At 41.0% G+C, this 12,751-nt stretch overlaps 1 protein-coding gene across 2 annotated transcripts in view; it reads right to left on the reverse strand.

Moving 5' to 3' along the window:
- Nucleotides 1-3,675: 3,675 nt before the first annotated feature.
- KCNMB4 (potassium calcium-activated channel subfamily M regulatory beta subunit 4) overlaps nucleotides 3,676-12,751 on the reverse strand; it is a 57,186-nt gene continuing 48,110 nt past the window's right edge. For both annotated transcript variants that reach the window (XM_081128214.1, XM_081128213.1), the window contains one exon: nucleotides 3,676-4,195. In XM_081128214.1, the coding sequence (XP_080984340.1) occupies nucleotides 4,027-4,195 (169 nt within the window). In that variant the 3' untranslated portion in view covers nucleotides 3,676-4,026. The remainder of the gene's footprint in view (nucleotides 4,196-12,751) is intronic.

The raw sequence follows: 12,751 nt of genomic DNA on the forward strand, positions 1-12,751 counted from the left end.
TACTTGAGCCAGGAAATGGTTCCCTATCCATGTTGTAAGATAATATTTTGTCCCATTATTTATCTTGTCAGCGCATTGTCTGCCCATCACTAATCTTGAGACAGAGACCTAAGAGCATCAGAGCTATTGCAGGAAACATCCAGAGCATGGAACAGGTGAGGACAGACCACAGATCTGGGAGCCACCGGCTGGGCCCGTTCAAAGAAAGACAATGCAAAGGATATCCCTGTGATAGCACAAATCTAAACTATGTGGCTTTGGCATGGTGGCCAGGAGCCAGCAGTGAGGAAACGTCTCTCGGGATGGAAAACAAGAGACCCTTGCTATGCTTGGACTAACCATTAGGTAAAACTGTCACTAGCCACTACTTAGAGGGCCGGTCTGTAGCACTGGGGAAAGTGGGTAGGAAAAAACAGAGATAACGTGCATTGGCTGCTCTTTGGTGTTTTTCAGTAAATTGCTATGAAAAATAGTTGCGGCGAGACAGCTAGTTTACAGGTGGGTAACACGGCTGTGACAGGAGCTGTGCCTGTGTCCTGCAGCTCGACTGCTTCAGTCCTCCAAACAGCAGATTAGTATTTAGAGTCTTTCTCAAGAGTCTCTATTAAGTATTGCTGGTGAGACTACGGGAGTCAGCTCAGCAGAAAAGATAAGATAAAGGGTGTTGCATTCCCACTTAACCTTATTGTTCCAGAAGGCTTCAGAGTGGCTGCCATTAAATTGAAGGATGGGGTATGAGCCAAGCACAGGCTTAAGAACTATAAGCACAGCCCTTTGGCTGTGGTTACTTTCACATGAGCTAACTGAAAGCAAATAAAGCAGAAACATACTAGGATTCGGATGAAATTTTATCACCAACGTTGTGGACACCCCGCAGATGGACTCCTTAACCCAAAATTTGGTTTGGATGTTGAGACTAATAACCACACACACTCACCAAGAGGATATGAAAAATTTTATTATTCACATGAGACTTTTTGGAGCGAGCTGGGCAAGTCCCCAGGTAGATTCAAAAATGACTTGACTGGCTTGGCTTTTATTGTTCTTAGAGTGTGAGGCTGGGGGGAGGGCTCCTGCGCACAGGCCAGAGCTTGTGTGATTGGAACTTCTCACCTGGGCCGAAGATGGAGGCACTCAGGCTTTCTAACCAGCTTTCCCAGATGATATTAGGGAGAAAAGGAAATGAAGAGGCTTGAAAGCTGTCAGCAAACACCAAAAATGGCATTGGCCTCTTTATCACAGCCAAGTGAACCATAGTCCTGGCCTATAAACACCTATGTTTGTTCAATTTCTAAGGAAATCTAGGTTTACGAATCTGCAACAGCAGGCAGGAGCCTGCAGCAGCTGTGACGCTCCCCACGCCAGATTCCGACGTGGCTGTGAGTCCGAGGACCAAGCATTTCCTAGAAGTCAAAGCAGGGGCCACAGGGGACAGTGGACAAGACAGTTTCTCCCAGACAGCAGATGCAAGATTTAACCAGGTTATCTCTTTCTTCTCATGGCAAGGGGCCTTCGCTAGCCCTGCTCAGATTTCCTCGTGCTCTGGGCTGTACACCATTCTTCTCGATTAGTCTAGCATTCATTCCCCCACTTCTCCTTTTAGTAAATAGAACCTTTCCCCTGGGGTTTTAGTAGGACACATATCCAGAGCTGGCCATATCTCAGCCTTCCTTGAAGCCAGGTATAGTTGTGTAGAAAGTAGTTATGGACTAAGCAGAAGTGATGAAATGATGGCTAAGAGTTCCTTGAAAGAAAATAGCTTGCTCCCAACTTCCTCTTTTTATAGGCTGCACAGTGGCTGTGCTTCCTGGGACCGGCTTTGACCATGACCCCTGGCAATGAGAGAACAGCAGGTGGAGGAATCCTGGGTCCCTTGATTACCTTGTGAAACAGATGCTGTACACTTCTCAGCTACCTCTGGATAGTTATGAGAGGAAGAAATAAACTTCAGTCTTATACAAGTGATTGTATTTTGGAGGCTTAGACCCTTTTCTCACTTATACAAAAAGGAGAATTAAAATACTAAGTTGTTAAGCTTCTTTACATTTTATGACCCTCTCCTTATTCCTTTAGGTGTCATCTTTAATGGCAAGTATAAATAGACTCAAATTTAACTGGCTGTAAGCAAGTAAGACCTTAAAACTACATGTGACCTCATGAATTCAGTGTGCTTCTCCTTTTCCAAAACTCAGCCTACAGAATACAGTCATGTATATTCTTTGGGCCTAAATATATGTGAGTATCAAACTGATAGATGAAAATTCAGATCACTATATATCAATTTCCCCTTTTTCCTACACTTATGTCCTTGTGCTATTTTTGTCTACTCTCTGTAATCAATTAATCATAGATTATTGGATTAAGATAACATGAATAAAGTAGACTTCATCTCCCACAAAGTGATGCAAAGATGATGATTTTCTGATTCCCATTTTTGGGGGACTCTGCTTCAGAATGGTTCGCTGTGTTGCTCAGACAACAGAGATGCTGCCACGGAAAACTGGGATTGAAGTCAAGGCAGTGGAGCTGCCTCAAAGGATGTCACAAAAAGTACGTTCAAGGGCTTTTTCACAGTGCAACCTGTAACACTTGAATTAGAAAAAAAATCATCATGTTCATCCAGCACCCACCTACCAAAGACTATGGCTCTCTCAATCACCCACATTCTAAAATTAAGAAAACTGTGGTATGTCGACTAAAAGTCAGGAAAGGCTTCTTCCACTAGTATGCACCTTTCTTAGGACCCTGAGGAAATAGCTGAGGGGACCTTGTCCTTAAATTTTTATTTGCCTTTATTCTACTAGAAGCATGTCTGAAGAGTGTAAGAAGAAAGCAAAAAGAAATTATGTTGTCAGTTCTCCACCAAAAATGTATTATTAATTTCATCTAAATAAAGGTTTGATTTTACCTGGTAAATAAATAGGGTAGGTTTGATAGTCATTGAGACCTGTGATATTTGGAATTGGAACTTATGAACAGACACGAAGCGGTCTAGTCTCTCCTCCATGAACTTTTGATAAAGGCACAGGAAGCTCAGTATGATGTTGAGCTGAGTTGCATCTGCAGGTTTGTTCAAGCAAACTGAACACCACCAGCAATATTCTTGTTTGAATGCTGGTAACATCAAGGCAAGGACAAAGGAAATCAAAACAAAATGTTTGAACAGATCTTGAATACCTTTCGAGTTAAAAAAAGAAATGAAAACAGCATTTGCCTAAGCTGAAAGGTGTCCTTCACATCGTGTACATTCTATTGCACGAGGACAATATCCATCCAAAATAAACATGAGCAGATGAATAGAGGAGTACAGTGCTCTTAGAGCTAGGACAGGCCTTATTCAGAATCATGTTCTTCTCTTAAGAAATAATTTGGTGAAAATAATGGGTAGGTAAAAGCGAGTGTTGGAGGCTATGTTTTCCCAGCCTTTGAGCGTCCCTGGTTGAAGAGTCACGGAAGCGACTGGAGACTGAGTTAACAGCACAGTATTCCTTCCTCAAGCAGGAGTCCAAAGGTGCTCTTTAATAATGGAAACTGGGGATTATATAGTGAGGTCAAGGCCTGTGCAGGAATCCTCATCTCCAAGTCAAAGTTTAGTCTAGCAGAATCAAATGAAACCCAGAAGACCTTTTTTTTGAACCCTGGTGTTTTAAGGATAAAAAAGAAAATAGAAAAAAACACAGACCACTCTCTTTTAATATTTTTAAATACCATAAATCATAATGATTTGTATACTACACTGTACAATTATACACTGTTACTTTCCAAAAAAAATTAACATTTTATCGGATTTTCTGAAATTTACTCCATACAGCTAAGAGCTTGACCCTTTAGCCAATGCTACGACACACAATCCCGTCCATGAGGCTCCAAGCCTTCCAGCTGTGCCTGTTGCTGCCATCGAGGGAGGAGCCTCTCAGAGACCTCGCAGAGCCCCTTCCATCTCCTGTGCCGGAAACAGGCTCCACAGGTAGATGTGTGCACGTAGGTGCAGCTTCTGTGCTTTGCTTTCCACATGTCTACGCCCCTCTAAGAGAACTTGCGCTTCTTCATGGCTTCTGCCTTGACGGCCAGGCTCTTGGCACAGATGGTCAGGACCACAATGAGAACACCCACCACAAATGTCACCAGGGGCCAGAGGAAGCAGTGCAGGAGGACAATCTCATCGTGTGTGCGATGCAGGAGCACGTCATCTGGTCTGCAAGACGGTGGAAATAGGAAAGAAAGAGTGGTCAAAGGCCTTGGCATGGCACTGAAAACTCTTTACAACCTGGAGCTCAACTTATTTTCTGGCTCAAAGGGTTTCCTCTGGGGCAGTTTTGTGGTAAGTAGGTTCCAGGAACAGGCCTGACACAGAACACAGTTCTCCTAGTGAGGTCTTGGATTTGGGGCAGGGCACCCGGTTTCCTCCGTTTTCTCACCTGTCTGCCCCAGCTACATCAGAAGCTAAGGCCCAAATGGGGCTTTGTGATTTGCTAGCACTTTACAGTCCTTCCTGCTGTAGATCACACCAGGGGCAGGTTAGGTACAGTGAGCAGTTGATTCAACACTGCTGAGTTAAGGTTTGGTTTCTTTTTTTTAAGGGGATTCAGAAAGCAGCCCCTGGAGACCTTAGAGAAGGCATCAGTCAGCAGGTTGTGGAGGTCCCTGTGCTACACTAGCCTTTGGGTTGTCGCCACTATCACTCTTTATAAACTGTAAAGTGCAAGCAAATCCCTGTGCTGAGTACCTATCCCATTCCACCCTCAGGTACCATCTTCCCAGGGTTGAGTACTCCTATGCTTACTACACCAGCTTGGGGAGTGCACTAACCCAGGCTACACCACCCTGCCAAGTTCAAGTCCTGCAGAAAGATCTGTTGGCTACGTATAACAAGGACCTTTGGTGTGCTCTTTTCCTACAGAAGCGGTAGGTGGACATTCAGATAGTCATTGAGCTGTGTGGCTTTAAAACGGCGGCCAGTCTTGCCCCCCTCTAGTAGGTTCAACCGGCACCACCCCCAATGGGCGATACTTTTGATCTGTCCTCCTGAGTCCTGGTGGCTCTACCCAACTAAGCTTGCTCCTGCAGAGGAGCTGGCTGGCTGCACCCGACCTGAACTTGTGGTGCGCTCCTACTGGGGGAGCTAGGGTTGGAGGCTTTGGCAGAGACTGAGTCATATGGCTCTGGAGTAGGCGCCACTTTTCCCCCATTGAGTGCCTAATCGAGCTGCCCCCAAGCAGGAGTCCCATTAGACCCGTCTTCCCAATGCCAGTCACCCAACGGTACTGAGCTCGTGCATTGTGTTAGGGTCTGTGAGTCATGTCTAGACTAGGTCCACTCTACCGTTTTTCTTCAGTAGGCTCTAGAGGAAGACGAGGCAACCTCAGGGGGTGGCAGAGTAGCTTACAAGTGGAGGTGGACCTCAGGGAGCCTTGAACCTTTTATTGATCTGCCTCCACATCAGAGCTGGAGGAAGCTAATCCTTGTATACATTCAGGCCCCTCCCACACACATTCAGGCCTAGTAGACACAGCCATGGTAGCTCCAGGCAGGTAGCCCAAGGACAGTTACACACAATGTCTGACATCGGAACCCTGCCAAAGTTGACCCAGAACCAACACAACCAGTGGTGGGTTTCAGACTTGTGGCACACCCAAAGGGGGATTCCAGTGGGCACAACTCTGCCTCGGGAGGCAAGCCCTGTAGAGCGACTCATGTGGTGATCGAGGTCTATCCTTATAGTCAGTCAGCCTGACAGTTAACTCCACCCACAAACAAGCCAACAGCACTCAAGACTCAACTACAACAGGAGAGCACACATAACCCACACAAGAGACATTCCTGGAGAACCTAGCTCAGGTGATCAGGAATACTGTGCCACTGAGTCCCACGAGACACCCACATCAGAAAGCCATCCTAACAAGTTTGGGGGTCCTAGCAGATCTACCTAATACACAGAGACAAAATGGGGAAACAAAGAAATATGCCCCAAATGAAAGGACAAGAGGAATCCCCAGAAAAAGAATGAAATTATATGGAAGCAACCAAGATACCAGATGCATAGGTGTGTTTTTTTAAAAAAATATGTCTTTATTGATTTCAGAGAGAGGAAAGGAGAGGGAGAGAGGGAGATAGAAACATCAATGACGACAGAGTCATTGATCGGCTGCCTCCTGAATGCCCTCGACTGGGATCAAGCCCCCAACCCGGGCATGTGCCCTGACCAGGAGTCGAACCCTGATCACCTGGATTCTGGGTCAACACTCAACTGCTGAGCCACGCCCGGCCGGGCAGATGCATAGTTTAAAACAATGGTTATAAGGGTGCTGAAGGACCTTAGGGGAAGAACGGGTGACCTCAGGGAGAACTTAAAGAGATAGTAAGCATTAAAAAGAACATAGAAACCATAAAAAAGAACCAGTCAGAAATGAATACGTGAAATGAAGAATATACTCGAAGGAACCAACAGTAGGTTAGATGAAGCGAAGGACTGGATCAGCAATTTAGAGGACAAGATAATAGAAAACACCCAAGCAGAGCAACGAAAAGGAAAAGGAAGTTTTTTAAAAAGATGAAAAAGTCTAAGGGACCTCTGTGCCAACATCTAGCATAACAACATCTGCATTATATGGGTACCAGAAGGAAGAGAGCAAGGGATCGAGAATCTGTTTGAGGAAATAACGGCTGAAAGCTTCCCTACCTGGTGAAGGAAAAGGAGACACAAAGGGGAAGGTGGTGGCGGGAGGGCAAATTGGGTCAAGGGATCAAATGCATGGTAACAGAAAGAAAGCAGACTTTGGGTGGTGAGCACACAATATTGTGTTACATAGATATCGAATTATTAGGTTGTACATCTGCAATTTACATAACGTTATTAACCAATGTCACCTCAATAATGTTAATAACAAGAAAAAATTAGTAAAAAATATATTTGCTTTGACTTTGTCTCACCAAATGAGATTTCTTCCATCCCACAGCACCTGTTCTATTGGCTAACAGGGAGAGAAAATGGGGACCTCTTTTTTTAATGGGCTTGAAAATTCCTTAAACTTATCCAGTTCATGTAAAAATCTTACTGCATTGCCCTGACTGGTTTTGCTCAGTGGTTAGAGCATCGGCCTTCGGACTGAGGGTCTCAGGTTCGATTTCTGATCAAAAGCATGCACCCTGGGCAAAGGCATGACCCAGGCCCCAGAGCATGCAGGAGGCAACTACTCGATGTATCTCTCGCATCGATGTTTTTTGTTTTTTCTCTCTCTCTTCCTCTTCTTTCCTCCCCTCCACTCTCTCTAAGAAAAATTAATGGAAAAAATATTGTCGGGTGACAATTAACAACAAAAAAATCTTAATGCATTATAATTCACTAGCATCACATAATGGTAACTACACCAATCAAGAGACAGGATCATCTACTTCAAAGTACTTTCTCCAGGAGATCCTATGGAGAACCGAAATCCTTCTAGGTTTATTATCATGAGTTTTTCTCCCTCATCTGAGCATGAGAATTTTCCTTTTCATGTAGGCTGCTAGACAGTTAAAATTTTGGCCCATCTCTAGCTTTTTTGTGCCAACCAGACCCTTCATCTTTCTGATTTATTTTATCTTGCTAAATTCTATTAACCTTTAGAGCACTCATTAAACCCTTCTTAGAATAAGAATACGTCAATTATGTACATTTACAATGCAAGTATACAATAAAGCTTGGAAACATTTTTAGTTGTCAGGCTTTACCCATATTTTTATAAGAAATAATATACACCATTATAAGAATCTGCACTTATGTATTCTGATAAAACCTTAAAGTCTACAAATGCTTCTTCATTATCACAATCATAACATAATTCTGCAGGCATAATGCCAGGCCAATATGCCAAGCCTCTGTTAGAGAAGCTTAGCCAAATGACAAAAAAATGCAATAATTTCAGCCTCCAAACCTTTCTCTTTTTTTTTTAAGTGAGAGAAACATGGATTTGTAGTCCCACTTATTTATGCATTCATTGGTTGATTCTTGTATGTGCCCTGACTGGGGGTTGGACCCACAACCGTGGCACATTGGGATGATGCTCTAACCAACTGAGCTACCCAGCCAGGCCCCTCCAAACCTTTTGAATAAGTGCTCTCTATTCTTGCTCTAAATCTTGTTTATTATTTATTTTTTAAAAAACCTGAAATAGATAACAATAAAAGCAAAAAACTTAAGTATTATAAAGTCCTTAAACTGACATTAGGGAGCAAGTATAAGTTAATTAGGATGGGAAAAAAAACAGAAATCCCAGGCTTCGAAAAGCTCCTGCCTTAAGTATAAGTGGAACTTACTTCTGAATGTCCCAGCACCAAGGAAAAAAGGAGAGATGACTTAGTTGTCATTTTACTTAAAAAAAAAAAAAAAAAGGAAGCATGTGAATTCATCAGAACACACTTTTTGCTAGGGATAAACTCAATCGATTGGATTGTGCGCATTTTTCCATAAAGTAATCCATATATAACACATTTAAAAGGCACTTAACAGCAGTTTTACAAATCTGGCCAGTGAAACCATTTGAGGAGTTTCTATAATATTGATTCCAAGGTCCAAGATCTCCTGAATCAGACTGAGGTTTTAAACAGCCTCCCAGGTGATGCGAGTAATTACATCTGGGAAAAATTAATGTAGTACTTTTTAAAATACCAAAAATGTTTTTTTACAATAACTGAAGAGCAATTGTTCCAGACTGAAATCACTGAGGTGCAGTCTATATTACTGAATGGTTGAAAAGAAAGGCTTCTGTCAGCTTAATTCCTGACATGAAGTGACAAAATGGTATTTTACAGCGAAAACTAAAGAACCCTGATATGAATTCATTCCTAGAAAACTTTGCTTGAAACTGGGTTTCAAACAGCCTTTGAAAGTTTTCTATAAAAGCCTCAAATGGCCCTGGCCATTGTTGCTCAGTGGTTAGAGCATCTGCCTGCGCATCTGAGGGTTCCTAGTTGGATTCCTAGTCAAGGGCACGTACCTGGGTTGCAGGTCCGATCCCCAGCCCCGGTTGGGGTACATGGGGGAGGCAACCAATAGATGTGTCTCTCTACGTTGATGTTTCTCTCTCTCCTCTCTCTCCCCCTCCCTCCCTTCCACTCTCTCTTAAAAAAAAAAAAAAAAAAATCAGTGGAAAATATCCTTGGGTGAAGATTTTTTTAAAAAGTCTCAAGTGTATGAAGAAATTTCAATTGAAATGCCACAGGTGAGAGCCGGCTATGTCATAGAAGATTTTCAGGCAGAAATTGCAAACCATTGATATCTAATGTAGAAAATCTTGATGAGGATATTATTAAAAGTTTTGATTTTTAGCAAGACTCATTCCCTGGGCTTTCTAAAAGGAGACTGAATTAAAATGCATCTCAGGAAAAGATCTGATCTATCAATTAATGATTTTTAAAAGATTTCAAAAGATTTTTCTATCAAAAGATGTTGAAGATTGGCTGATAATAACATTAATCTGGTTTTGGCATAATTGAGCCATCCTTATTGACAGTAATTAGCCAATGTGTTTAGTTGCTGTTTGAAGCAATCCTAAGACTTTGCCAAGAGAAAAGTATGCTTGTCTTTGTATGTGACCATAGGAAGGCACTTGAACAGCTAGTCTAGAAGCTGTGTCAAGTTCTCTTACAAGTTACAGTACGAATACATGGACCCGAACAGAGATCCTTTGCAGTTTGTTTTGTGTGTATTTTTGTGATTTGCTCTATCATGAGCCCAGTTTTGCCCACACCAATCCAGCAATGACACTGTGATAAAAACTTGGGAGGTATTGTATCAAGATCACGGCTTTCCTCTACAGATGCTTCTTACCTATAGGTGAAAGGCTGGTTATGGATCTATAAATGTTATCAACATCCTTTCATTTTCTTAACTCTTTTCTCCAATCAGGTGAACTTAGAGTAGCAATGTTTAATTGTATAAAAGTTCTTCCTTAAGCTTGCCTATTCTTCATGGAGGAAATGAAGCCCCAAGCCCGCCTTTTCTGGAGAAAACAATTTGTATTCAGCTTTGGTAGGATATATAGCAAACTAGCAGGTGTTTTATTTTGGAGCAATAAAGGGCTGAATTAATTATGAATAGGAAAGATTGTACTTTAAATTCACCCTGATATAAAGTTCTAAGTAGCCTTGTAAGTGTAGGACAGTATTTCAGATCATGAACTTGAGTTAGACAAACCTAAAAATGAACATGGGCTTTACCATATGTTATCTATCTATAAAATACTTAATCCCTCAGAGTCTTAACTTTTTCATCTCTAAAATGGGGATAATAATATCTACCTTACAGAATTTTTATGAGAAGTAAATGAGATATTGTATGTCAGGTGCTTAGGCGGATGGCTGCCTAATAATGATTATTCAATATTCAATAAGGAGTGGTAACGATAATGATTATCATTACAGATTTGGGGCTCCCAACTCATACAATGATTTTTAAATGTTGTCAATAACATATCTTTTCCAAATATCTTCTTCTATCTAACATATCAGGCTCAAGTCACGGGAAATTCCTTTGATCAAATTAAAATTTGGGTATAGATGTCTTCATTTCCCCCTTACCCCCCTTTGCCATTTATGGTCAGCACTCCAGTCCTCTACAGGCACGCTTAAAGGGAGTGATGTTACAAAGGAGAATAGATTTAATAAGCAAATGATTACTGCTTTCCATTTTAATATATATATCTCAGATAGAGATAAACAAGAAAAAATATTCTATAACATTTGTCCCTTGATTAGGAAGAAAAATACAAGTTGTGCCCTAAATTTATCCCACAAGCCCTCATTTAACATCATTAAATTATTATGGTGGTTGGGCTTAGCCATATTTTCCTACAGATGCAACCCAGGCAAGTAATTATCTCAACCCAGGTCTTCTAAAGCAGAGGCCTGGGGAAAACATTGCAGCTCTGTGCAAGAGGCAGCTGATCAATGACTCCCTCTCATCTTTGATGTTTCTCTGTCTCTACCCCTTCCCCTTCCTCTCTTTGAAATCAATAAAAACATATAAAAATTTTAATTGGCTAAACTTGAGAACCCTAATTTATTTTTTTTCTGTTGTCTGTGTCTACGAGTCTATTCTTGTGTTTTTTTTGCATAATCCCTTCACCTTTTTCACCCAGCCTCAAAACCCCCACACCCCAACAGCTGTCAGTCTGTTCTCTATCTATGAGTCAGTTTCTATTTTGTTTGTTAGTTTATTTTGTTCATTAGATTCCACATATGAGTGAAATTATATGTTAATTGTCCATCAGTAGATGACTGGATAAAAAAGCTGTGGTACATTTACACAATGGAATCCTACTCAGCTGTAAAGAAGAGGGAAATATTACCCTTTGTGACAGCATGGATGGACCTGGAGAGCATTATGTTACGTCAAATAAGCAACTCTAATTTCTAAGTAAGACGTAAAATGCAGAAACTATTAAGAAAACATGGATGATTTAATTGTAGAAGTGTAAACCTTTTCATATAGCTTGAAAAACTACACAAAGACACAAAAGCAAAAATAAAAAATAGCTAATAGTCATATGAGAAGATCAATTCCATTCATTTATGAAAGAAAATCAAATTAAAGACAAGATAAAATGTTTTACTATCAAATTAGTAAATACTAAGAATTGATAATACTCAGCTCTGGAGTGTATGTGGGGAAATAAAACTTTTATGTAAGTTAGTTTTTTTGAATGGTTGTTAGCTTGTATTAAAATTTTAGATGTGTATAACATCTGGCTCAGCAATTATACTTGTATGAATTTACTCTTCATATATATATTCACCTTTTTTAAGTGAATGGACTTTTTTCTCTGCAAGGTTTTAAAAAATTATAATAGGGGCATAATTTAGGACATTATCTTTCCTTCAGAATTTAAAACTCTCTATTCACTGTAGCTGCCATTTTTCTACTTGAAAACATCACCTTTAAATCTTGTTTTCATTTTTTCATTTATCCTGCCAATTTATGTAGGTGGATTACTGTTGGAGCTACTATGAATGTATTTCTTTCAAAACATTCTTTACATAGTAAACAGCAGAACTCTATTGTCCCATAGTCTTTGAGACTACATAAATCCGCATTATGGTCAAACTGTTTCCGTGAATGTTCTCTTTATCACATTTTCCAAGAAACCGCCATCAGACTAAACAGAGAAAAGAGTAGAGTCACTTAAAGAAAAGAATGAGGCTGGGCTCTGAGTTCTTCAGAAAAATGAGGTTTTAAAGGATCTATCAAAAAAAAAGATAGAAGGGAGGGGGCCAAGGATGAATGCGCGAAAAAATCATGAACCTGTAACAACACTCAGGAAGGCAAAACCCAGGAAAAGATGAGCTGATGAAAAATGCTGCAGGCATTTGAAAAGGGCTATTAAAGCTACATTTACAGGAAGAAGCAAAACAAAAATGGACAGGCTCCCTACTTAGGGCAAACGACTCAGTGTTAACAGAGAGAACCTAGAACTACTCAACTCTCATTTTTCTTATCTTTCCATGGAGGAAAATACTCCTCAGACTGGAGCTGATGGCCCCAACCAGGGCAACTGAAACCAGGACAGGCAAGAAGACAGTAAGAGCTGACACTTCTAAGAGATTTCATCTTTGCTGGCTCCAGGAAAACCCCAGGCAAGGGTATCCCTGATTCCAAAACAGGAATTATTGTCCACTTTTCCTTTTCTCATCAGAGTGGAAAAAACATTGCCTTTTGAAATGTTTGTCTAATTATTGGTGTTTTCTTAGTACAGTGAGGCCCCCAGATACAGAC

Source organism: Miniopterus schreibersii (assembly GCF_964146895.1).
Source record: "Miniopterus schreibersii genome assembly, chromosome: 2".
Taxonomy (NCBI): Eukaryota; Metazoa; Chordata; class Mammalia; order Chiroptera; family Miniopteridae; genus Miniopterus; species Miniopterus schreibersii.